Raw genomic sequence first — 27,871 nt, 5'->3', positions numbered from 1 at the left:
ATTAACCTACTGTGCCATGGCGCCAGCCCCAGTTTTTTTTTTTGTTTTTTTTTTTTTTTTTTTTTTTTTTTAATCAGAGTTATAGAAAGAGAGGGAAGGACAGAAAGAGATCTTCCATCTGCTGGTTCACTCCCCAAATGGCTGCAACCTCCAGGGCTGGGCCAGGAACCTGGAGCTTCTTCCAGTTCTCTCATGTGGGTGCAGGGGCCCTAGCACTTGGACCATCCTATGCTCCTTTCCCAGGCATATAGCAGGGAGCTGGATCAAAAACAGAGCAACCGGGTCTTGAACCAGCGCCCATATGAGATGCCAGCATGGCAGGCAGCGGCTTCACACACTGCACCACAATGCTGGCCCCGTAATTTTTTTGTTAATAAAGGTATCTTCCACTGCTTTCCCAGGCACATTAGCAGGGAGCTGGGTCAGAAGTGGAGCAGCTGGGACTCAAACCAGCCCTTTGGAAGGGGATTCCAACATCCCAAACTGCTGCGTCACTATACCAGCCTCATTACTGTTTTTCTTAGAGAGAAAAATTCTCAGCTAAATATTTCTATCTGGGGTCTTGAATGGGTGTCCAGTGTATAAAATAGACCCTATAGTAATTGATCATATATTAATATCAGTGAAAGAAAACATACTATTTTACTGAAAATGGAATATTTGTAAAAGCCACTTTGAATATTTGAAGCAGTACAATCTAATTTTAAAAAGCAGCAGCTGGCCAGCGCCGTGGCTCACTAGGCTAATCCTCCGCCTTGCGGCACCGGCACACCGGGTTCTAGTCCCGGTCGGGGCGCCGGATTCTGTCCCGGTTGCCCCTCTTCCAGGCCTGCTCTCTGCTGTGGCCGGGAGTGCAGTGGAGGATGGCCCAAGTGCTTGGGCCCTGCACCCCATGGGAGACCAGGAGAAGCACCTGGCTGCTGCCTTTGGATCAGCGCGGTGCGCCGGCCGCAGCGCACCAGCCACGGCAGCCATTGGAGGGTGAACCAATGGCAAAAGGAAGACCTTTCTCTCTCTCTCTCTCTCATTGTCCACTCTGCCTGTCAATATATATATATATATATATATATATATATATATATATATATATATAAGCAGCAGCTAATGGGGCCAACGCTGTGGCATAGTGGATAAAGCCATCGCCTGTAGTGCCGGCATCCCATATGGGTGTCGGTTCGAGACCTGGTTACTCCACTTCCGATCCAGCTCTCTGCCACAGCCTGGGAAAGCAGTAGAAGATGGCCCAAGTCCTTGGACCCCTGCACCCACGTGGGAGACCCAGAGGAAACTCCTGGCTTCAGATCGGTGCAACTCCGGCCGTTGCGGCCAATTGGGGCATGAACTAGCAGATGGAAGACTGACACACACACATACACACACCCACACTTACTTTGTCTCTCTCTCTCTCTGCCTTCTCTGTGTAACTCTGACTTTCAAATAAAATAAGTAAATCTTCAAAAAAATTTTTGGGCTTTCATAAGAAATCTGACTCAAAACCATTTTTTACAGCAACTTGAGTCATCTGAGAGAACCTGAGCAGAAATATGGTAGGAAATTGCTAAAAATTGTCCTTTTCATTTTATTTTTGAAGTTATATCTATAGAGAATCACAAAATAAATTAACAGTTTAATCATCAACCTTGTAAATATCACTCTTGATCAAATATTATCAGATCTTTGGTTCTATACTTTTATCAAGAACCATTCCCTATCTTTGAAGAGAACAATATTTGGGGAAAAAGAATACCAGTGAAGGTCAAAACCTAGGTTAAGTCTCTCGTATTAACACAGAAACACAACTATCTACTTTTGAAATCGAATGAAATCACATGAAGGTTGTATCCATAGCAACAATTAAAACTATAACTTTGAAGCTGGACAGATGACAGTTCAAATCCTAAATGTACTATTTGCCAATAAGATGACTTTGTACTTCGACTTTATCATCTGTGAAACGGAAATAATCTATTTTAATTGCCACATCAGAGGTTGCAATTAAATGAGAGAATACATACACACTGTCATATGAACACTCAGTAAATGGTGGCAGCTTGTTTTCCTAAGGTACTGTATCTTACTATTCCTAAGAAATAAGTATATCTTGTGGTGGTGTGGCCATTTCACATATTTTCATATATAAACTGTAACTTTATATACACATACTCACATATACTTGCTATCATTATTACAAATGATTTTTATATAAATAATAACTTCATGGGTTAGAAATATAAATCTAAAACACAGTGGTGATGTCAGAAAGGATAGTTGAATGACTTCTATGTATGCGAGAAACCCAAATCTGAAATAGATCGAGACTAAATTAGAAGTTCCCTTTTCCTGAAACTTAGTCAACTAGGCCACAGTTCTAAAAATTAATAGAAAAAGAGCAAGTTTTAAAAGCTGTTTATCTTTATCTGAAAGGCAGAAGGAGCAACAGAGAGAAAAGTTCCATCAGCTAGTTTACCCAAATGCCTGTAACAGATGGGCTGAGCCAGGTTGAGGCCAGGAACCCGGAATTCCATTTGAGTTTCCCACTTGGGTGGCAGAGGCCCAAATGCTTGAGCCATCATCTACGGTCCCCCAGAGTAGCACTAGCAGGAAGCTGGATCAGAAGCAGAGATGGAACTCAAATCCAGGCACTTTGACATGGAATGTGGGTATCACAAGCAGAGGCTTAACCTTGAAATACAATGCCCACCCCCAAAAAATAATTTGATAAATATCTCCACAGCTGTTAAACAGCAATGTGATGATATGTCGTATTTGATGGAAAATAGTTTTATTGAAAACGGATTTGCAGAATCTTATATTCTTTTCAATTTTGTTTTATAACTATTTCTTTTAAATTTTAAAGATGCCAAATCTGATAATTCATAAGAAAAAGAGCATACAAATTAAAACAAGCAACTTCGAATTTTTATGGTTACTTAGTATTTTTTAAGATTTATTTATCTGAAAGGCAGAGTGACGGAGAAAGAGGGAGAGACAGAGAGTGAGAGAGATCTTCAATCCACTGTTTCACTCCCCAAATGGCCACAACAGCCATGGCTCAGCCATGGTCACGCCAAAGCCAGGAGCCAGGAACTCCATCCTGGCCTTCCATATGGGTGGCAGGGATCCAAGTACTTGGGCCATCTTCCAATACACTTTCCCAGGAGCATTAGCAGGAAGCTGGATTGGAAGCTCAGGAGCCAGAACTTGAACCCAGAACTCCAATATCGGATGCTGGAGTCTTAAGTGGTAGCCTAACCTGCTAGGCACAATACCAGCCCCAAAGTTACCTAGTATTTTTAATGCACCCTGCTGTCTCTCAGTTATCCACAGAGATATTTCAGTCACAGCAACTTCTTTTCTCCTTTGTTCTCTCCTTCTCTATACACTAGGTTCAAACCAAAAAAATGGGCTCAGGATTGTGGCATAATGGGTTAAGCCACTACCCGTAACACCGGCATCCCACACTGGTGCCAGTTCAAGTCCTGGCTGGTCCACTCCCAGTGCAGTTCCCTCCTAATGTACCTGGGAAAGCAGCAAAATATGGCCCAAGTCCTCTGGCCCCTGTACCCACTTGGGAGACCAGGAGGAAGCTCCTGGCTCCTGGCTTCAGTCTGACCCAGCCCCAGCCATAGCAGCCATTTGGGGAACGAATCAGCAGATGGAAGATCTCTCTCTTTCTCTCTCTGCCTTTCAAATAAATTTTAAAAATCTTAAAAAAACAAAAACAAGAAAAAAAACCCAAAGCTATGAAGGAAATATATGCATTTTAAAATATTTAAATATGTGTCTGGGGGTGGGTGTTCAGGCTAGTGGTCAAGACCCTAGTTAGGATGGCCATGTTCCAGGTAGGAGTGCCTAGAATCAATGCTTGGCTCTACTCCTGCCTCCAGCTTCCTGGAACACAGACCTTAGCTGACTCACATGATTGGGTTCACGCCACCCATGTCAGGGACTTGAATTGAACTCCCAGGTTCACCCCTGCCTGTACCAATGCAAGCATTTTGGGAGTGAGCTAGCAAATGGGAATGTCCATTCATTTGTCTGTTCTCTCTCTCCATCCCACTCAAACTAATTTTTAAAAATAAGTAAGGGCTGGCGCCATTGCGTAGCGGTTAAAATTGCCACCTGCAGCGCCAGCATCCCATACGGGCGCCAGTTTGAGACCCGGCTGCTCCACTTCCAATCCAGCTCTCTGCTGTGGCCTGGGAAAGCAGTAGAAGATGGCCCAAATCCTTGGGCCCCTGTATCCACATGGGAGACCTGGAGGAAGCTCCTGGTTCCTGGCTTTGGTTTGGGCAGCTCCAGCCACTTCAGTCAACTGGGGAGTGAACCAGTGGATGGAAGACCTACCCCTCTCTCTCTCTGCCTCTCTTTTTCTCTCTGTGTAATTCTGACTTTATAAGTAAACAAATAAATATATGCCTGAAAATCCTGCCACCTGCTTCCCCAAATCTAATATACACTATATTACTGTGATGGTCTTTAGAACCAATCTTGCTTTTTAGTCTTGCTGGACTATGGCATCCTCCTGCCAGTAACACGATTCATTTCTCCTTGCTGCATGCCACAGTGTTCTTGGGGGTTGGGTTCTTGTTTTATTTATTGGACTTCCTGTGTCTGCATCCCAAAAATGAGTTATTAGATCTCTTTAATACCTGCTTTGATTTTCTGATAGCTGGACTCAGGACTGTCCCTCCTAAACAGGTCTTGGGTTCTATCTAGATCTCAACTAATCCATCCCATGTCACTCATCCTTTCTCCCTTGGAACACATTCCAGTCATATACTGAGTAACAGAACCCCAAAACTGCTCCCATGTCTAGTTCCATGTTCCTTTTGATGCAGTCTGGTGATTTGCTGACTCTTTGCTATTATTCATGAGTATATGGTTTAATAAGTTAGTAGTTAAGAAAAGGCAATGTCCAAGGAGCCAAGGCAGTTAGATAAATGAAAAACATACAAGGAATCAAGATAGAGATGGCAAGGGTTAAAAGATAAAAAGGAACATGATGGAGGGAGGAATACCCAAATTCTGATCGATGTGACACACTGGGCAAGTCAACCTCTGAGCTTTGGGCTCTGATGATACACGCCATCACTTCCCAATAAGTGCCATAAAAAGTTAGGGAGCCCTACCCCAGATGAACACCAAGGTCTCCTGCACTTCCATGATTCTAATAATGTGGACGTTCATTGCCTGATGTTGCAATCAAAGGGGCAGGCTCTGCGAGCTACTTTAAATAAGGAAGATGAGTTTGGACTTTCTGCAAGAACATACTCACATCCTGGGAGAGTTTTTAAAAGTTGCAGCCTGTGTACCTGAAACAGCAGAGTTACTATCTACCCCTTCTCAACCCACTTAGGGAAAGTCTATTGAAAGACTCTTAAGAAGCAGAGACAGTAACCTCAATAATTTTGCATGTCTTAAACTCCCTCATTCAGCAACCTTCTGAAAAGTTTCACGGGTAAGTGGATCATAAAGGGATGAAAGGAAGTTCTAACCAACTAACCAACCTAACCAAAACTAGGATATAGATTTTGAAAGCTGCTTAATAAGCTCAGAAAGAGCTTTAGAAAGAAGCGAGTTTTGTTTTATATGGTTGGTGAAAGATGTTAGTCTTGTAGGGTAAATGACAGAAAACAGAGATTTAGGAAAGCTGCCTGTCCTACAAAAAAAATTGACCACGGAAAACAGACGAAATGCAGAGAACAAAAAAATATAGAAACACACATGCTGAATCAGACAGTCAGAGAATATACATGCTAAATGGCATCCAACTCAGGCCTGAACACACAATATGAACTTGAGTATTTTGTATAGCTCTCTGTACTTGAAGTCAAATCAATTCTGTTTAATTTTGTTCTTCTGACTGAACATAATTAGAAAACAAGCTGTCCTTTAGGAAAAGTGAGCATATCAATCAATAACAGAAGGAGGGAAGTTACTCAAGTATCCAACAAAAAAGCATTCTAGGATTTTTGGCAGGGAGTTTCAGAGGTCTCCATTAGAAAGTACACTCAGAATCTTGAGTATGCGCATTGTTAGTAAAAGGGAATTCATCTCCTTCTCTTCAGATTCAGGATAGGCTTGAGGATCCCAACCTAGTTAAGAACCCCCAAATTTAAGTAAAACTCCAAAATCTCTGCAATACCCATTTGTCAGAATTTAAGAAAATAGTCTCCTAAAATTAAAAAAAAAATGCTACCACAGGAGAGGTACTGCTTTTTTTCTTAGTTAATATTCTAGGGCTGTGCATAACGTGTAGTACTTGGTGCAACACATGGCGATATCAAGTGTGATAAAGGAAAGGGAAAAAATTTTGATCTGACAAAACTCCAACTATATCAAGTTGCATATTAAGAAGTAGGTGCTTCATACAACCAAAGTAACAATATTTAAATGACAACATAAATAGATTGAACAAACTGTTTCCCACATTCTACCCACAGGAAGGCCCAATACACCAAACTGACAGTACAATATCGCCCTCTACTGGAACAAACTAGGAAAGCCAAACCTAAAAGAACAAAACTACAGACATTTAACTTTTAAAAGAACTTAATTTAATGTGTTGGGGGGTAGAGGGGGGCGTGCATGATTGTGGCACAGAGTTAAGCCACAGCCTACAATGCTGCTGGCATCCCATTTGAGCTATTCCACGCCCAATCCAGCTCCCTGCTAATGTGCCTGGGAAAACAGTAGAGGATGACTCAAGTCCTTGGGCCCCCTGTCATCCTAGTGGGAAACCCAGATAGAGTTCCAGGCTCCTGGCTTCAGCCTGGCCCAGCTGCAGCTCCAACCACTGTGAGCATCTGAGCAGTGAACCAGTGGATGGAAGCTCTTTCTTTCTTGCTCTCTAACTCCGCCTTTCAAATAAATAAATTCTTTAAAGAAAAAGATAACAAAATTTTTTTCCTCATAAATGCAAGTTTAATCTATATATTGGCATTAAGTCTGGCATATTCATTATATGGTGGTTTTAGTGTCGCACTAATGGCATATGAGTTTACAAGAATCAATCATGAATGTAAGGTAACATAAAAACCCACTTTGAGAAATATTTCACTTGAAACAGAGTTGAAAGGGCCTAACAAGATTCCTAGTCTAATCAACTATATGAAGCACACTTCCCTTCTAGGTATCTCTGCCAAGTGGTTGCCCAGCCTTGCCTTAAACAACCTGGTGACAGAAAACTCACCCTCCCTGAAAGCAGTCTATACTGTGGCTGCAAATTATTTCCTTCCTGGTTTTATCCTTTTATCAGTCTAATCTCTTTCACAAAGAAGCCCCTCAAACACCTAAGGAGAGCAAATTCCTCCCACAGAGTCATCGATTTCACAAACTGAATAAGCCAAGTTCCCTCAGCAGTGGCTCGTGTGCCCAAGTTTCAGACACCTCCACCATTCAGAATGCACTATATCCTCTAAATGTGGATTTGTTTTCCATTGTTCCTACAACAAATGCCCACAACTTCAGTGGTTCAAAACAACACAAGTTTATCATCAGCAAGGTGTTAGCTGGGTTCCTTTTCGGAGGTTCCAGGGACTGCACTCCCTGTGCCTTGTCAGCTTCATGAGGCCATCAGCACTTGTTGGCTCATGGTCCCCCTTCCTCCATCTCCTAAAGGAGCAGTGTTGCCTCTCTCTGACCATTCTTCCATAACCACATGTCCCTCTCACCTTGACCTCAGCCAGGAAAGGTACTGTTAAGGATAACCCAGGATAACTAAGGTAATCTCCCCATTTTAGGGTCTTGTACTTGAAGCACATCACCCTTTTTTCATATAATGTAACAAATGCACAAGTTCCAGGGATTCAGACATGGACTGCCCACGTGTCTGAGTTCCTTTTGAAGTAGACTGCTCCAATCTGGATATGGCATTTCAGGAATGGCCAGCACTAAGTGAAAAAGGATTGTCATCCTCTTCGTTCAAGATACTATACTTCTAATACCTGAGCCTAGACCTCTGATTATTTAGATTATCTAATTGTCTCATTACCTAGTTCTTAACCAAAATTCCTGAGCTCTCTCTATGAACACAGATTCTAAGCCACTTGTGTCTTTTCCCTTCTTTGGCAGTTTTTTTTTTTTTTCCTAAACCCAAGCATGAGAACTTCCATGTCTTCCTGTTAAATTCCATCTTGTTAGATGTTCCCCATTCATGACATTTCTGCGGATCTTAATTTTAACATTCACCCTACTGCGGTACAGGCTCGATTATGTGTCATGCACAACTGCAGTAAGTGTTCCCACTGTATCATCACTGATGGAAATTGTGACTAGGGGAGAGCATGAAAAGAATTCTGTAGCACATCAGAAATCTCCCTGAAGCTCAGTGATTCTTGAATCTCAATGAATGCACAAATCTCTGCCCTAACTCTAGATACTATGACTTAGGAGGTCTGAGACAAGGCCCCGCAATCTGTTTCTGAAATTCACTTGGAGAAAGACTTCGCACGTCTGATCTGTAAGACTACATTTGGGGAAATATGGTCCACTTTGACACTCGTCATGAATCAGCCCCTTTGGGGTATGGCCATTTGGCACCATCAGTTGTCCCCACTTGCTGCTCAGTTTCAGGAACTTATAAACAAAGGTCGTGGCAAATGACACGGAATCCCAGTCATGCTGGTGCTTCAGTTTTTCCGCGCTCTACCAGCCCTGTGAGTCTGTATAAGGCAGAAATGATGCAAACATGATTTCTTTTTGGCAAACCTGTTCAGCGTGTTGACAGCCAATTCTTTCTCATGCTCAATACTCATAATTCACTCCTTTAGTTCCTGATCTAGAATCTCGCCAGGGACTCAGGGTCAAACTCACCCATTGGTAGTTAACAGAACCAACTTTCTTCACCTTTGGAAAACTGGAACTGCCTTTATCTGTCTCCAGTTCATTTGGAAAATCTCTCTTTTAAAAGCCCTCAAGGATCAAGGACAGCAGCAAGTTCTTTCTCAATCTATCCTGGAATGCAATTCACCCAGGCCCAAATACATGGTCCCATTTAGGTAAACTTCACCCTGTGGAGCTTTCATTCTCCTTTACCAATGATCATTCTACCTTTTTCAGGATGAAGATCATTTTCCTTGATGAAGAGGACAGAAACAAAATAGGATTTTCAGAGTTCTGCTTCCTCCATTTTACCCACCAGCAGTACACCACCAGTTCCAAATAGCAAATCCATTCCTCCTTTCACCATTTTCTTGCTCTGAAGATAAATATAAGTACCTCAAATCTTTCTTAGCAATTCTTGGCAGCTTCTATTCATTAGTGGCTTTAGTTGCTATTCTTACAGATCTAAGCCTTCTTACATTGCACTAACTTGACTCTGTGTTCCTGTATTTCTTTTGAAATTGATCTCCAGTCGGCAAGAAACAACAGTTGGAATTGGGTGACAGGCATACAGGGTTTCATTGGGCTAGTCTTCTATTTTTTGAAGTTTCCGAAAACAAAAAAATCAAACAAGTATTTACATAAATGCAGAGACAAGTAGAGACAGAAACAGAGATGACATGAGATTCCCCCATTTCTTCTTCACTGGGATGTATTTTTTTTTTCCTTAAACTTTCTTTTGTTGGTTGGACTAATTTGAAGTAAAGTCTGAATTGCAGTTTCTCTGAGCATCTAAAACCTTTTATTTTTCACCCCAGATTCCTATGTTGTTTTTCTTTAACTGCCTTTTCTTCGGAATGTTTGCAATCTACCTGGCCAACCTCTAGTTTACATTCTAATCATGCCCATTCCTCCCTCCCTGTCAGGAACACAAACGTTAGGTTACCATCTTCTGCACCAGTTCCTCTATCATCCTTTAGGACCGCAGCACCAGCATGACTTGTGAGAGCATCAGAAACCCAAATTCACAGCTCCCACCTGACCTCTATATTAGAATCTCTGGGGATGGGGCCTGGGAAACTCTCCAAATAAATCTTAATGCATGTTGAAGTTAGAGAACCACTCTGTAGGAAAAGAAACTGTTCCAATCCAAAGGTTGTCAGATAAAGGGCTTTCAACTAGCCGTGATTTCCATCAAATGCCCAGACTGCGCCTGAGAGTCCTTCATACCGTGGTATCCACTGACCACAATTATCTTGTATGTATGACAAACTCATCGTCCCTCCCCTTGGCCAGCTGGCGTAGAGCATACTTCCACTCCTCTATCTAGCCCTGTTCCTCTCCTGTTCACCTCCTTTTGATGATATTTCATCTCATTCCACTCACTGGATCTAAGATCTCAATGCTAATTTCTTACAACATACCTCTATTTCCTTTGCTTTTAACAAATCTGAGTCTTATAAAAAATACTACTCTACCACTGTTACATTCAAATGCTAAGTCCGAACCCAGAAAGTCACCAAGACAGTCAAGAGATGTTTATTCGCTTCCCCTGTATAATCTCAACTCTGTCAAATTTCATATACCACTCCAGACTCTGGAGCATCCAGTTCAGCTACTTTCCATATTGCTGTCTTTTGTGAATCCCTGGATCCTGCCTATATTTATTCTGCTTACCATATGTTATTTGCTCTCTAACAGTGTTTCATCGGTTAATCTGCTTATTTTTCTCCTCATTAGCAGTATTAGGTTAAAGCTGTCCTGACCAGATCAGGAGTTCCTAAGAAAATACACTCAGGAGATACACTCCTTCCCTCCCCCTATTTTCTCCCAAATGATAATTATGCTAACTGCAAACTTTTCTTCTTCAACTCTTAAATTAATGCTTTTCCAATGATGATAATTAAAAACTATGGCTATAACCAGAAAGGAATTGGGAAGACAAAGAGTAGGGATAGATTAGTACAAATTTTTTGGTTTTACAAAGTAGTTTACTTGAGACTAGTTCTTTTCCTGTTTTTTTTTTTTTTTTTAAGACTTTATTTGAAAATCAGAGTGATAGAGCAAGAGGGATAGACAGAGAAAGAGACCTTCTATCTGCTGATTCACTCCCCAATGGGCACAATGGCTGGAGCTGGGCCAGGCTGAAAATGGGAGCCTGGAACTCCATCTGGCTCTCCCACACCGGTGGCAGGGGCCCAAGTACTTGGACCATCCTCCTGCCTTCCCAGGTGCATTAGCAGGGAGCTGGACGGAAGCTGAGCAGCAGGGGATTCCAATCAGGACACTGTTTTGCGATGCTAGCATTGCAGGCGGTGGCTTAACACACTGAGCAATGCCAGCCCCTTCTTACTTCTTTTATAAGCAGAAATGTCACCATACTGATTAAACATTATTTACTTTTAAATCACGTATTTGTGACAATTTATTTCTTAGTAGTGGAAAAAAATCTAATTGTTCAAATGACTCAATTTTCTGTTCCACTCTAAATTTTGAGCTAACATCAATTAATTCTATATACATACTTTTGTTCTATATAAGTTCTAAATTAAAAATATTCACAAGATTTAAATTGAAAGTTACGATGTAGAGTATGGCACTAAAGAAGTTATAGAATTTATATTCAAAATGCAAGAATATTTTAGAGATCAGTGTATTTAGTTTAAGTAGAGATTTATAACAAATAAGTTGTTAGAAAAGTAACTTATATATAGTCTGACTTGCACAGCATATCTCAACTGCAAGGAATAAAAGAGGGGCCGGTGTTGTGGCACAGTGGATTAAGCTGTGGCCTGCAGCGCCAGCATCACATATGGGTTACAGCTGGAGTCCCTGCTCCACTTCTGATCCAGTTCCCTGCTAATGGCCTGGGAAAGCAGCAGCAGATGAACCAACTGTTTGGGACCCTGCACCCACATGGGAGACCCAGAGGAAGCTCCTGGCTCCTGGCTTCGGCCTGCCACAGCCCTAGCTATTGCAGCCACTTGATGAGTGAACCAGTGGACAGAAGATCTGTCTCTCCTTCTCTCTGTAACTCTATCTTTCAAAGAAGTAAATAGGGGCCGGCGCCATGACGCAATAGGTTAATTCTCCGCGCCTGCGGCGCCGGCATCCCATGAGGGTACTGGTTCTAGTCCCAGCTGCTTCTCTTCCAATCCAGCTCTCTGCTATGGCCTGGGAAAGCAATAGAAGATGGCCCAAGTGCTTGGGTCCCTGTACTCGTGTGGGAGACTAGGAAAGAAGCACATGGCACCTGGCTCCTGGCTTCAGCTCGGCGTAGCTCCAGCTGTTGTGGCCCTCTGGGGAGTGAACCAATGGAAGGAAGACCTCTCTCTGTCTCCTCCTCTCACTGTGTATAATTCTACCTCTCAAATAAATAAATAAAATCTTTAAAAAAATAAGTAAATAAATCTTAAAAAAAAAAAAGTTGGCAATAAAAACAAAACATAAAAATAAAAGAAAGTCACCACATGAACAATAAGTATGATTTTCTGAAGAATTCTGGGATGTGAAAAACAGTGTACATAAAATCATAATCCTTGAATAACTATTATTCCTAAGAACTGAGTAGGTAAAAATGAATTACTCAATAATACAAATGAAAACAATGAAACATGTAACACACTAACTTGTAAAAACTTACTAATTCTCCAGTAACTGGAATAGTCACATGTTCCTGCCAAACGGTTTACTGGTTGACATCAGTTACAAAAGGTAAATACAGTATAAGCAGAAGAAACCTATCTTTAAATACCACAGCTTCTGTTTCTAACACGGAATATAAATACATCATGTATTTACTAAATATGAAATGAATATTATTAAAATCATCACAAGTATAAAGATGGACAATACAAATTTTAATGTAAATATAAACTTTGGAAGGTTTTGGTGTTAAGATATGTAACCACATTTAGAAAATAGATGTTTTTTCTTTTTGTTACTCAAACACTGCAACTTTGTGAGTCATTTGGTTTTTGGAAGCCTATTTATTTCTACCAAAAATTGGACATTATCAGTGAGCAATCCAGTTAGGCAATTTCACTGTTGTGCGAACATGACAGACTGTACTTACATAAGCTAAAGTGGCTAGCACATCAACAGGTGATATAATCTTATGGGGCCACCACTGACATGTGGTCCATTGGTGATCAAAATGTCATTATGCCACATGACTGCAAGTCAGAGATACTACTTAAAATCATTCTACTCTTTTTCACTTCCCAGCTTATCTCTATTATTCTGTCCAGCTTTGGTAAGTCTGACTTCAATCTTTAGCCTATCTGAGCGGAAGAACAAATGTGTTCACCCCAGGAAAGTGAAGGTGTGAGATTTAATGTCCCAATGATGCACTGGGATTCTTAGGGACAAGACATCTCATAAATACAATGAATATGTTTGGAATCCATGGTTATATTTTCAGGCTAGAAGTGTCTTACATATTGCATTTAACATAAGTAACAGACAGTCTTATGTTTTATCATCAGTTTTGATAGACAGGGATACTCCAGTAATGACTACCACTATTTTTTTCTTTAACAAAGAAAACAAGTTAAATAGGAAGCTATTTCTCTCCCCTTTAGAAGTGACTACAAGTGCCATCTTTTTACATTTTACTTCAGATAATATGAAGGTTCACTTTCATTGAAACAACCCTACCCTAGAACTATTATAAAACACATACATCTGCCTCAAAAGATATCTGGTTACATCTCTTGCTCTGTCATGGTCAAGCAGAGCTAACATTCAATAAACGTCTGCCACTCCAGGGGGACCTTTAAAAAGGCTGCAATCCCATGAATAACTAACTTGAACAAATAACTCCTTTTACCATTCCCTTATTCAACTATTAAGCAGCTATAAATTGTTTCAATACTTAATAAGTAAATAAAACATGAAAAATATAAGGTAAGAAATATTCTGTTCTCATTTTTTATTAATTCCTCAATTGCTTTCCACATATAACTTTATGTATGCAAACGACCTTACCTCTCTTACAGATAGCTGTGGTGGGAAGGAGACAGAAAACACCAAGTTGGTGAACTCAAATCCAGAGGCCTCAACCTTTTGACACACCTAAGAGAGTATAACAATTACATAAATTTCAAGAATTGCTGAAAATATTCTATGAATTCCTGATCAAGGAGATGATATTGCTAAACTTCAAAACTTCCACGTGTGAGTGGGAGAGCTCCCACAAATATCCTGAGATTAAGTATTAGCCAACAATGCTGTCTAATATCACGAAAAACCAGAACAGGATGACATCTGCAGAACAATCTGGTGATTATCAAAAGACTTTTCTAGAAGTGGTCATCAAAGAAGGATGAACCTTTCTCTGAAGGGAGAAGAGAACTTCCACTTTGCTTATGGCCTTCTCTAAATACTGAAGGAGTTTGTGGATTCAAAAGGCTTCCATAGCCAAGGCAGCTCATGTCAAGAGCCTCAGGTGATCAGTGATGTCATACATAGGAGAGTTAACTGTGAAGTTAACAACAGGAGAGGCCGGCGCTGTGGTGTTGTGGGGAAAGCCGCCGCCTGCTCTGCCAGCATCCCATATGGGCGCCGATTCTTGTCCGAGCTGCTTCACCTCTGATCCAGCTCTCTGCTATGGCCTGGGAAAGCAGTGGAAGATGGCCCGAGCCCATGGGCCCCTGCACCCACATGGGAGACCCAGAACAAGCTCCTGGCTCCTGGCTCCTGGCTTTGGATCAGCGCAGTTCTGGCCATTGCGGCCAACTGGGGAGTGACCCTGTAGATGGAAAACCTCTCTCTCTCTCTATGCCTCTCCTCTCTCTCTCTGTGTAACTATGACTTTCAAATAAACAAAATAAATCTTTAAAATAAATAATTAACAACAGGAATCACTGTGCACTAACTTCCCATGCAGGACCTCTGTCCTCAAAGTTAGATTATGAGAGTTAATAGTAAAACTTGTTCTCAAAGACTTACTTCATCTTTGGCTTTTTTTTTTTTTTTTTTTTTTTGACAGAGTTAGTGAGAGAGAGAGAGAGAGAGAGAGAGAGAGAGAAAGGTCTTTCTTCCGTTGGTTCACTCCCCAAATGGCTGCCACGGACGGCATGCCGCGCCGATCCAAAGCCAGGAGCCAGGTGCTTCTCCTGGTCTCCCATGCAGGTGTAGGGCCCAAGCACTTGGGCCATCCTCCACTGCCTTCCCGGGCCACAGCAGAGAGATGGACTGGAAGAGGAACAACCGGGACAGAATCCAGCACCCCAACCAGGACTAGAACCCGGGGTGCCGGTGCTGCAGGCAGAGGTTTAGCCTAGTGAGTCGCGGCGCCGGCTGATTTACTTCATTTTAGTGTATTAAGTGTAGGATATTCTTACATCTCATGAGTTATAGTTATGAGTAAGAGCTAGCAAAAGATGTATCCTTAGGTTCTTCATTAATTAAATTTCTCAAAAAAAAAAAAAAAGTGAAATCAACTTTGAGATGCAATGCCCTTGTCTCAATCACTGAGGAACTTTTTTTCATACAATTTGTTGAACCCTTTACTTAGTATAAAGTTAATCTTCTGTGTATAAAGTTAATTGAAAATAAATCTTAGTAAAAAAACAAGACTGGAAATAGCAGAGGAAGAAGAAAGAGAGGTTGGGAGAGGGGGTAGGAGGGTGGGCACAGTGGGAAGAATCACTATGTTCCTAAAGTTGTGTTTATTCATTTATTGTTTTAAAGATTTACTTATTTATTTGAAAGTTAGAGTTACACAGAGAAAGAAGAAGAGTTGCAGAGAGAAAGAGAGAGGTCTTCCATCCGATGGTTCACTCCAAAGATGACCGCGATAGCCAGAGCTGTGCTGATCCAAAGCCAGGAGCCAGGAGCTTCCTCCAGGTCTCCCACGTAGGTGCAGGGGCCCAAGCACCTGGGCCACCCTCCACTGCTTTCCCAGGCCATAGCAGAGAGCTGGATCAGAAGTGGAGCAGCCAGGACACAAACCGATGCCCACATGGGATGCCAGCACTGTAGGCAGCGGCTTTATCTGCTACACCACAGTACCGGCCCTAAAGTTGTATTTATGAAATGCATGAAGATTGCATTCCTTAATAAAAGGTTTCTTAGGGAAAAAAAGAAAAGAGACTTTTCTTTTGGGTCACTTTATATTTTCTAAATGTATTCAAATAAATTAAAGCTAAATGTAGCCCTGGTTATTTTTATTTTTTTTATTTTTATTTATTTATTTTTTTTTTTGAGAGGTAGAGTTACAGACAGAGGGAGAGGGAGAGACAGAGAGAGATGTCTTCCTTCCATTGGTTCACTCCCCAAGTGGCCGCAATGGCTGGAGTTGCGCCAATCTGAAGCCAGGAGCCAGGAGCCAGGAGCTTCCTCCTGGTCTCCCATGCAGGTGCAGGGGCCCAAACACTTGGGCCATCCTCCACTGCTCTCCCAGGCCACAGCAGAGAGCTGGATTGGAAGTAGAGCAGCCGGACTAGAACCAGCGCCCATATGGGATGCTGGCGCTGCAGGCAGAGGATTAACCTAGTGTGCCACAGCACCGGCCCCTAAAAATTTGTATTTATTTTATTTGAAAGAATCAGAGAGAAAGATACAGAGAGACAGAGATCCCCTACCTGGTGATTCACTCCCAAATGCCTACAATAGCTGGGACTGGGCCAGGCTGAAGCCGGCAGCCAGGAACCTAATCCAGGTCTCCCATGTTGGATGGCAGGGTTCCAACTAGGTGAGCTACCACCAGCTGCCTCCACGGGTGCACATTAGCCTAAAGCTGGAATCAGAAGCAGATCTGAGATACAAACTTGGGCACTCTGATCTGGGATGCAGGTATACCAAGCGGGGTATTGCCTGCTCCACCAAATGCCACCCCATTTATAGCACTCTTGACAGCAGGAAACAAAAGGCAATCCCATGTCCAGTCATTTACCTTCTAACATTTCTTTTCTAGACAACACCGAGTATGAGTAAGAACTTTTCAGAGAGGACATTTGGCCTAATGGTTAAGGCACATAGGCGTGCCTGGGTTTGTCAGTCAGCTCCAACTCCTGATTGCATCTTCTTGCTGACACAGATCCTAGGACACAGCAGTGATGATTCAAGTAACTGGGGTCATGTGGGTGACTAGATTGCACCCCCAGGGCTCAGCTCTAGCCCAACCCAGCCCTGAGTGTTGCACACACCTGGACCAGTAAATGGGATCAATCTCTCTCTCCAATTTAAAAAAAAAAAAAAAAAAAAAAAAAAAAAAAAAACTTTCTAATCCTTACCAGTGTTAAATAGCAGAAAGAAAATAAACCACTATACTTTTCTTCAATTGAACAGCACGCATGACTGAAATACGTGACTGTATATTTCATTTATTTTCAGATATGTTAACTAAAAGGTAACCTGAGAATAGCAGATTTGTATTTTCAAAAACAATTAAGAAAATGGTGACTGGTGTTGTGCTACAGAAGGTCAAGCTGCCATCTGAGAAGATGGAATCCCATGCTAATCCAAGTCCTAGCTGTTCTGCTCTGATACAGCTCTCTGCTACAGCACCTGGCAAAGTCGCAGAGGTACCCGTGCTGTGGTATAGCAGCTTAAGCCGCTGACTGCAATGCCAGCATACCACATGGGTGCTAGTTTTGAGTCTCGGCTGCTCCACTTCCGATCCAGCTCCCTGCTAATGTGCCTGGGAAAGCAGCAGAGGATGGCGGAATGCTTAGGTTCCTACACCTATGTGGGAGACCCAGTTGAAGCTCCTGGCTCCTGGTTTTGGCCTGGCCCAGCCCCAGAAGGTTGTGGCCATTTAGGGAGTGAACCAGCAGATGGAAGATCTCCGTCTCTATCTCTCCCTCTCTCTGGAATTCTGCCTTTCCAATAAACAAATAACCTTAAAAAAATTATTTCAGGACTTGAAGCTGAAAAGTTCTGAATACTTGCAGCACTAACAAAAACTCGATTATTTACCTGTTTAATGAACTCTCTCTCACTGAATTCCTGAAGAATTCCCAGGCATACGTTGCATACATTTAAACTGGAGTTCTTGGAAGCACTGCTTTCATCTTCAGGGGCAGTGTTACTTCCTTCTCCATTCCGACTTGGACTATCAGTGCCATCTTCCAGACCTTGTAGTCGCATTTTCTTGGGAGGTGGGTTTGTAATTTCCAAAAGTAATTCATCTTTATCAGTTTTCAGAAATTTTTGTAGTTCATTGAGAAACTCCTGGAAAGTTAATAAAAGAAAAAGTAAAATCCTTTAACAATGCCCTTAAGGGTTTCTAGGTGAGATGAAGCATGACAATTAGGACATACGACAGACTCTACAATGCTGATTTAAATCAATTCTGGTGCAATCAATTTATTTTATTAGTCATCTTGGTCACAAGGGAATTTAAAAGAGAATTTTCCGTTCCTATTATTATATGTGTGAACGTTTTTTACAAAGGAGTTTCATGTACAAGTGAAACTAAAGTCTTAACTGAGGTAGGAAGGCTCTATGAACAAATTCATTTTTTTCTTACTAAATCTACATATAAATAAACCTTTTTAAGATTTATTTACTTACTTGAAAGAGTTAGAGAGAGGCAGAGACAGAGGCAGAGAGAGACAGACAGAGTCAGAAAGTCCGCCATCCACTGATTCCCCAAATGGCCACAACGGCCAGAGCTTAGCCAATTCGAAGCCAGGAGGCTCTTTTGGATCTCTCATGTAGCAGCAGGGACCCAAGGACTTGGGCCACCTTCCACTGCTTTCCCAGGCCATAGCAGAGAGCTGGATCGGAAGTGGAGCAGCCAGGACACGAACTGGCACCCATATGGGATGCCAGCACAACAGGCAGTGGCATTAGCAGCTATGCCACAGTACTGGCCCACTTACAAACAAATTTAACCTAGTGTATCTGAAACAATATTCCAACATACACTTGGTATAAAAATTGTCAATTATGCGGGGACCAGTGATGTGACTCAATGGGTTAACGCCCTGACCTGAAGCACTGGCATCCCATATGGGCGCCAGTTCAAGTCCCAGCTGCTCCTCTTCCGAACCAGCTCTCTGCTGTGGCCTGGGATAGCAGTAAAAGATGGCCCAAATCCTTGGGCCCCTGCACCCACGTGGGAGACCTGGAAGAGGCTCCTGGCTCCTGGCTTCAGATCAGCACAGCTCCATTCGTTGAGGCCATCTGGGGAGTGAACCATCAGATGGAAGACCTCTCTCTCTCTCTTCCTCTCCTCTCTCCTCTCTCTCTCTCTCTCTGCCTCTCCTCTCTCTGTGTAACTCCAACTTTCAAACAAATAAATACACCTTTTTTAAAAAATTGTCAATTATGGGGCTGGTGCTGTGGCATAGTTGGCTAAGCCTCTGCCTGCAGTACCAGCATCTCATATGAGCGCCAGTTCGAGTCCCAACTGCTCCACTTCCCAACCAGCTCTCTGCTATGGCCTGGGAAAGCAGCATAAGATGGCCCAACTGCTTGGGCCCCTGCATACCTGTAGGAGATCCAGAAGAAGCTCCTGGCTCCTAACTTTCATTCGGCCCAGCTCCAGCAGTTGCAACCATTTGGGGAGTAAACCAGCAGATGGAAGACCTTTCTCCTGGTCTCTCCCTCTCTGTGTCTGTGTAACTCTACCTCTTAAATAACTAAATAAAAAAAGTAAACCTTTAAAAAATTGTCAATGACATAATTTATACTTTTCCATAACACCCTGAACAAATGTATTAATTTGGCTTCTAGTTCTATTATGAGGGTCATTCAGCTGTAATTTCAGAGAAAAGAAACTTCAACTATAATTAAACTAAGTAGTCATTTTTGCTAGGTTAATAATCTCAATCACTAAAACTTCATAACTACAATATTTGTTTAATATGAAATCTGATAGGCCGGCGCTGTGGCTCAATAGGCTAATCCTCCGCCTTGCGGCGCCGGCACACCGGGTTCTAATCCCTGTCGGAGCGCTGGAGTCTTTCCCGGTTGCCCCTCTTCCAGGCCAGCTCTCTGCTGTGGCCCGGGAAGGCAGTGGAGGATGGGCCAAGTCCTTGGGCCCTGCACCCACATGGGAGACCAGGAGAAGCACCTGGCTCCTGCCTTCGGATCAGCGCAGTGCGCCGGCCGTGGCGGCCATTGGAGGGTGAACCAACGGCAAAAGGAAGACCTTTCTCTCTGTCTCTCTCTCACTATCCACTCTGCCTGTCAAAAAAAAAAAAAAAAAAAAAAAAAAGAAATCTGATAAAGAAGTCAATTAAATAAAAATACCTTTGAGACACTTTACTAAACAAGGTACACAGATGCTGGCAATGGTGAAATGTGGCACCATAATTACAAAACATTTGGATGCATTAATTAAAAGAATCCCTTTACCATACGCTAGTTTGCCTAATTTCTGTCATTCCTTATACTAGATGGCAAAAACTGGCATTCTTTTGAAACCATTTTCATAGTTTAGATATTCTACTCATCTAAAAACTCAGAGGATGCTGCTTCTGTTTTGTCTAAATTAGACAGGTTTTATTATTTAGTTAATACCTTTTTGAAATTCATTCATATTACAATTTACTGACTATAAAGGAAAAACACCTTTCCTTCAAACAAATTTAATTCATTTTATTAAGACATTAGCACTCTTATTTTAATAGAGAAATATTCATAGATACATTTATAGGCATATTATGACCTACATAAACATGATTATCACCTAATATCAATGTCAGTATTTATATGAACGAAATACATAAAAATTTAAGGGCATTTCAAAAATTATCTTCATATATTTTGATATACTTATTTGCAAACAAAATAGGTAACACTGAGTCTCTATATAATACATTTTTTAAAAAATAATCCAGGGGTCGGCGCTGTGGCACAGCAGGTTAATGCCCTGACCTGACGCGTCGGCATACCATATGGGTGCCGGTTCAGGACCTGGCCACTCCACTTCCAATCCAGCTCTCTGTTGTGGCCTGGGAAAGCAGTAGAAAATGTGAGAGAGAGAGAGACAGAGAAAAAGGTCTTCCTTTTCCAAATGGCTGCTACGGCCAGCATGCTGCGCTGATCCAAAGCTAGGAACCAGGTGCTTCCTCCTGGTCTTCCATGCAGGTGCAGGGCCCAAGCACTTGGGCCATCCTCCACTGCCCTCCCGGGCCACAGCAGAGAGCTGGACTGGAAGAGGAGCAACCGGGACAGAATCCAGCGCCCCAACCGGGACTAGAACCCGGGTGCCAGCGCTGCAGGAGGATTAGCCAAGTGAGCCGCAGCGCCGGCCCTGATATATCTTAATAGTGTCTGGTGAGAAGTAATATTTGGTGATATTCTGCTTAGACACCTCTAAGGAAAAGTCGATAAAAGTATTAAATGCGGGCTGCTTCACTTCCCATCCAGCTCCTTGGTAATGGCCTAGGAAAAGCAGAGAAGATGGCCCAAGTGTTTGGGCCCTAGCCACCCACATGGGAGGACCAGGTGAAGCTCCTGGCTCCTGGCTTCAGCCTGGCCCGGCACTGGCCCTTGCAGCCATATGGGGAGTAAACAAGAAGATGGAAGATCTCTCTCTCCTTCTTTCTAATTCTGACTTTCAAATAAATAAATGAGTTTTTAAAAATAAAAACACATTAAATGTACTGTAGAATTCTTCCACAAAGACCCCACTACACTAAATGTGTATCACTTCTAACACCGACTTTTTAAGGTAACAGTTACTTCAAAATTATTATATGTAATTATTTTATTATAGTTTTTTAACTTAATGAAAAAGTATATATAGATATTTGCCCTCAAATGGACAAGTATTCATTTAAAATACAGAGAAATTTTCTTAACTTGAAAAAAGTGGAAATACCTTATAGGGACGTCTGTAAGGTGCATGAACATCCACACCACAGAACCTGAAGATACATCTTGGGCACGTCCCTGTATCTAGCAACAACCGGGCCACGTGCTTCTTTTCCTCGGTCAGTGGAAACATACTGATTAATCGTGACTAGAGAGACTAGAGAGAAAGAAAAGGTAAACCATAAGCAGCTTCAGTGTTTTACAGACAACTAATGTCATCACTTCAAAAAAAAAAAAAAAAAAAGATTTATTTTATTTATTTATTTCAAAGTCAGAGTTACACTGAGAGAGGAGGAGAGACCGAGAGAGAAAGAGAAAGAGGTCTTCTATCGGCTGGTTCACTCCCCAATTGGCCGCATTAGCCGGGGCTGCACTGATCTGAAGCCAGGAGCCAGGAACTTCCTCCAGGTCTCTCACACGGGTGCAGAGGCCCATGGACTTGGGCCATCTTCTACTGCTTTCCCAGGCCATAGCAGAGAGCTGGATCGGAAGTGGAGCAACCAGGACTCCAACCGGCACTCATATGGGATGCCAGCACTGCAGGCAGAGGCTTTACTCACTACGCCACAGCGCTGGCCCCTGAAATCATGCTTTTCATTAGGTATCACTGAACGTTTCTTGGAAACAGAATAGCTAATTCATTAAATTTTTCTATCAGAAATTAAAAATGAAGGCCAGCGCTGTGGTATAGTAGGCTAAGCGTCCACATGCAGAGCTGGGATCCCCTATCAGTGCTGGTTCATGTCCTGGCTGCTTCTCTTCCAATTCAGCTCTCTGCTATGGCCTGGGAAGGCAATGGATGATGGCCTAAGTGCTTGGGCCCCTGCACTCTTGTGAAAGACCAGGAAGAAGTTCCTGGCTCCTGGCTTCAGCTCAGCTCAGCAGGGCTGTTGCATCCATCTGGGGAGTGAACCAGCAATGGAAGACTTTCCGTCTCTCCCTTTTTCTGTCTGTAACTCTGCCTCTCAAATAGATAGATAAAATCTGAAAGAAAAAGAGATGGTCTAATCCATCAACATATCTGTTTAAAAAAAAAAGAAATTAAGAATGAACTTTCAGGGCCAGCACTGTGGCATAGTGGGCTATGCCTCTGCCTGCGGTGCCAGCATCCCGTATGGGCGCTGGTTCTAGTCCCGACTGTTCTACTTCCGATCCAGCTCTCTGTTATGGGCTGGGAAAGCAGTAGAAGATGGCCCATGTGCTTGGGCCGCTGCACCATGTGGGAGACCCAGCAAAAGCTCCTGGCTCCAGATTGCACAGCTCCAGGTGTTGCGGCCATTTGGGGAGTGAACCAGTGGGTAGAAGACCTTTCTCTCTTTTTCTCCTCTACCTCTCACATAAATAAAAAAAATCTTTTTTAAAAAAAAAAAACTTTCGGCCAGCGCCGTGGCTCAATAGGCTAATCCCCCGCCTTGCGGCACCGGCACACCAGGTTCTAGTCCCGGTTGGGGCGCCGGATTCTTTCCCGGTTGCCCCTCTTCCAGGCCAGCCCTCTGCTGTGGCCAGGGAGTGCAGTGGAGGATGGCCCAGGTGCTTGGGCCCTGCACCCCATGGAAGACCAGGATAAGTACCTGGCTCCTGCCTTCGGATCAGCACAGTGCACTGGCCGCAGCGCGCCAGCCGCGGCAGCCACTGGAGGGTGAACCAATGGCAAAAGGAAGACCTTCCTCTCTGTCTCTCTCTCTCTCACTGTCCACTCTGCCTGTCAAAAAAAAAAAAAAAAAAAAGAACTTTCTAAGAAAAAAAAACAAAGTATTCTAAGTTATATAATACTTAGTCAACCTTAATGATAGTTTAGCAGTCAAGTATTTACAATAAAATGACCAGGGGGCCGGTGCTGTGGTTTAGCAGGTAAAGCTGCTGCCTGCAGGGCCGGCATGCCACATGGGCATCGGTTCGAGTCCCAGCTGCTCCACTTCTCATCTAGCTCTCTGCTATGGCCTGGGAAAGCAGAATAAGATGGCCGAAGTCACTGGGCCCCTGCACCCGTGTGGGAGACCCAGAAGAAGCTCCTGGCTTAGGACTGGCGCAGCTCAGACCATTGCAGTCAACTGGGGAGTGAACCAACACATGGAAGACTTCTCTCTCTGTATAACTCTGCCTTTCAAATAAATAAATAAATTGACCAGTAGGTCTAAAAACATCAACTTTACTTTGATAATATAATAACCATGTGGCAACTAATAATCAGCAAAATGAGAAAAGTGTGCTCCTTTCATCCACAAGTAAAGCTTCTAACAAAAATAAATTCAGTGCAAAATATGACACTAACCATTTGTATAAAATATTGCCCATTTTTACAACTTGAATAAACTCACACAGAAAAAATATATATGGATGATAGTTTATCAGTCTGTTGCTAGGAGTACAACAAATTCAAATTAATCACTCTGAGCCGGCGCCGTGGCTCAATAGGCTAATCCTCCACCTTGCGGCGCCGGCACACCGGGTTCTAGTCCCGGTCGGGGCGCCGGATTCTGTCCCGGTTGCCCCTCTTCCAGGCCAGCTCTCTGCTATGGCCAGGGAGTGCAGTGGAGGATGGCCCAGGTGCTTGGGCCCTGCACCCCATGGGAGACCAGGAAAAGCACCTGGATCCTGGCTCCTGCCATCGGATCAGTGCGGTGCGCCAGCTGCAGCGGCGGCCATTGGAGGGTGAACCAACGGCAAAGGAAGACCTTTCTCTCTCTGTCTCTCTCTCTCACTGTCCACTCTGCCTATCAAAAATAAAAAAAAATAAAAAAAATAAAAAAAAAATTAATCACTCTGGCAAAAATAACTTCTGATTGGTGAATTCCATCTACATTACTTTTTTTTTTTTTTTTTTAATTTGACAGGTAGAGTTACAGACAGAGAGAGAGAGAGAAAGGTCTTCCTTCCTTGGTTCACTCTCCAAATGGCCGCAATAGCCGAAGCTGCGCTGATCCAAAGCCAGGAGCCAGGTGATTAGGACTTGGGCCATCTTCTACTTTCCCAGGCCACAGCAGAGAGCTGGACTGGAAGAGGAGCAGCCGGGACTGGAACTGGCGCCCATATGGGATGCAAGCACCACAGGCGGAGGATTAACCAAGTGAGCCACAGCGCCGGCCCTGTCTACATTACTTTAAAATGAGTCTATAACTCTACCTGTCAAATAAAAAAATAAATAAAAATGAAAATCTAGAGTTGTGTTATAATCAGTGATGACATGGCAATGTTTAGTATCATGTGTGCTGTCACATAAATAAAAGGCAGCAGGGCCTTTTAATCCATGTGATTTCACAATTCCAATGAGCTTGCTTCAAACTTGTACAAGGGTGAAGTGCTTACCAACAGCTTACTATGAGGACAAGATTCTTATCATTAGCCTATTTTCCAACACTTAAAAGTCACTACTAACTTCTAAGTTTTTAAATGTTGTGACTACCAAGAGGAGTAGATCTCTGATGCAAAATCATGAAAGAGACAGGAGTACAGTTCTACGTAATTCTTCACCTAAAAATCAACAGCCAGAGCTACAAAACACAGAGATGATCTCTGGCTGGGTTCTAGTTCAGATGAATATGTGAGTTAACAGGGAGATGAGGGGGGAAAAATCAGGCTTACCTAGACATTAACAGTGAGAACTTTCATGGACCGGGAATGGAAACACTTCTTTACGGTTGCCTAGGTAAGAAAGTATATAATATAAACTCTAAATAAATCCATGTGGGTTTATTCAAGTTGCAAAAATTGACAATATGAACTGTGTGGTCAATATGATTCACACAAGTGATCTGAATCCCTTCTCTCAGTCCATTTAATGTTAGTTTGATACCAACAAGGACTGGGATCCTGTATGGGGGCTGAACATCAGGGTTTTTTTTTTTTTTTTTTCTTTTTTTTGAAGATATATTTATTTATTTAAAAGTCAGAGTTACAGACAGAGAGGGAGAGTCAGAAATAGATCTCCCATCCACTGGTTCACTCCGCAAATGGTCGCAAAGTCTGGGGCTGAGCCAGGTGCTTCATCCAGGTCTCCCACATGGGTGCAACAGCCCAAGCATCTGGGTCATCTTCCACTGCTTTGCCAAGCACATTAGTAGGGAGCTGTATCAGAAATGGAGGAGCCAGGATTCATATGGGCTGCCAGAGTTACACAAGGTTAAGCACAGAAGCTTAACCCCCTGTGCCACAGCAATGGCCCCTGAATATAAGCATCTGAATCATATCCCTGGGGCTGGCATTTGGCATAGATGTTGAGAGAGGCTTGGGTCACTTGCACACCACATTGAAATACCTGGGTTTGAATCCCAGTCCTGCTCCCCACTCCAGCTTCCTGTTAATGCACACCCTTAGGAGGCAACAGGTGATGCCTGGGGTGATTGGGTTCCCGCCACCCACATGGGAGCCCCAGATTGAGTTTCTGGCTCCCTGTTGGGTCTGGCCTACCCAAGGTTATGGCAGGAGTGTGGGGAACCTCTGTTTCTGTCTACCTCTCAGATAAATAAGGTGCATCCCTGAAAGCATTCCCCTCACAGGCGATTGTTTCCCTCTCAAACCACCCCCCCCCCACCCACACACACACTTTCTGAGAGGCAGAGAGACACAGAGGAAGCTTGCATGCTCTGGTTCACTCCCCAGTTGCTGGCAGAGGCCTGCCAGTACCCCAACAGGCTGTAGTTGGGAGCCAGGAACTCAACCCAGGTGTCCTACACGTCCTCCATTAAGTTATTTTCCCTCCTTTTCATTAGTTAAGGTCAAGGATTTCATTTAATTCTGAATTAATCTTTACCTCAAAGAGAAACAAACACATCCTCCTCCAATAAACAAATCAACTAGTCCTTAAGAAGAACACTTTGTAGCAAAAACTTCCTTGGAAACCTAAAAAAAGTTATATCAAAAGACATTCTCTCTTTCCTTTGGTTTAAACAATTACTTCTCCAATAATTCACTGGAATAAAGGTACCATACAAAGTCAACCAGCGACAGATCACAATCTCCTGGCTCTGAGTAGTCCCCAAACCTGTTGTGAATTACAAAACCACCTGTCCTGAGTAATCTGAAGAGCTCAAAACAACATAACTCTCTTTCTCTTCCTCTCTCTCTCTCTCTCTCTCTCTCTCTCTGACACTGAGCTATGGATTTGCAGATTTACAAACCTCTCAACATCATTTTCACCCAGCAACAATCTAGCCACCCTTCAAGCACGTTAACATATGTAACTTAAATCTGGTGTTTCATCTTGATGAGATTTCTTAATGATCCAACTCCAGTTATCAGAAGCCAGTTGTTCCCTATTGGGGTCATTATCTCTGTAAGCAGCTCCTGAGAAAGCAGCCCACACTGTTAACTTTTCCAAGGTCGTTGGTGGGGATTCTGGCTTTTGGTTCATCTGTTTTACAGAAAGCACTCTGGAACAAGTTGCAACAGAACAGCCTCCCACGTGTCAGGATCCCGAACCCCTTCTCCACAAGCCAACCAGGAGCTCAGCCCCCGGTTTAATGGAGAGGAAGGACTTTGTTTTCCCTCTTGGACGGCTACCAAAAAGGAGGGATGGAATGGAGGGCATGAGAAAAGCCGGCCAAATGACCAGCCCGAATGTCAAATCGTGAGATCTTTGAAAACTTACTCTGCGACAGAAGGGTGTCGTCAGTTCCGAGGAGTGGGGGTGGGGGGTGTGGATTTCCAGGGAAGGAGGAGCTCACCGCTTCCTTGGGCTACGGACACACCGAGCTGTGGCACCCACCCTGCGTTCTTGGAAAGTTCATCCCAAAGTCTCACCTCGAGTCTCTGAAATGGCCATGCAAGCCCTTTCTCCCTCAGCCAGGTCCAAGACCTTTCCACTCACCCCTCCTTTAGAGCCGGAGGGCAACGACCCCCCGGAAGCCACATTCCCGCACCCAGTCCTCAGACCTCCCCGCTTTACCTTCTCTCAAGATGCTGGAGCCTGAGATTTAACCCCTTCTGACCCTCGGCGGGAATGGGGAAGACTAAAGACCACGCACCCACTGCGTCTAGCAATTCTGTTCCCGAGGAAACGAAAGCTTTAGAACGAAAGTGCCAGCCTCCGCTCGCCAAGACCGAGTGAATTTGGCCGTGCTTGTTGGAAGAGAGAGCTGTAAAACTGTCTAACTTACCGCTTAACCCCCACCCGGACCGGCAGTGCAGGGATGCATGGGGCAATACTCCCGGCTTTGGGGGTTTGGTCCCAGGGTAGCCTCCGGGGAATTCTGACGTCTAGGGCCTAGTAGCCGCTGCCAGAAATATCGATGGGCCCTTACTCTCAGGTTTGGAACGTAAATTCTTCCTA

The 27,871-nt window shown here is 43.3% G+C and overlaps 1 protein-coding gene across 13 annotated transcripts in view; it reads right to left on the bottom strand.

The window, feature by feature from the left end:
- The window catches only part of PUS10 (pseudouridine synthase 10), an 89,547-nt gene extending 61,710 nt beyond the window's left edge, over nucleotides 1–27,837 (bottom strand). For 2 of the 13 annotated variants that reach the window (XR_007916329.2, XM_051838411.2), the window contains exons 1-5: nucleotides 27,699–27,837; nucleotides 25,186–25,245; nucleotides 21,611–21,760; nucleotides 17,752–18,006; nucleotides 13,816–13,902 (exon numbers count right to left, since the gene is read on the bottom strand). Coding sequence is in view for 11 of the 13 variants with exons in the window: in XM_051838411.2 (XP_051694371.1) it covers nucleotides 13,816–13,902; nucleotides 17,752–18,006; nucleotides 21,611–21,736 (468 nt within the window). In the remaining 2 variants the exon portion in view is untranslated. Of the gene's footprint in view, nucleotides 1–13,815; nucleotides 13,903–17,751; nucleotides 18,007–21,610; nucleotides 21,761–25,185; nucleotides 25,246–27,190; nucleotides 27,352–27,487; nucleotides 27,679–27,698 lie in introns of those variants that run through there. The other 11 variants (XR_011386631.1, XM_051838434.2, XM_070069088.1 and 8 more) reach the window with 10 other exon arrangements.
- Nucleotides 27,838–27,871: the final 34 nt, after the last annotated feature.

Source organism: Oryctolagus cuniculus, chromosome 2, assembly GCF_964237555.1.
Source record: "Oryctolagus cuniculus chromosome 2, mOryCun1.1, whole genome shotgun sequence".
Classification (NCBI taxonomy): domain Eukaryota; kingdom Metazoa; phylum Chordata; class Mammalia; order Lagomorpha; family Leporidae; genus Oryctolagus; species Oryctolagus cuniculus.
This window is presented reverse-complemented; position numbering and strand designations above follow the sequence as displayed.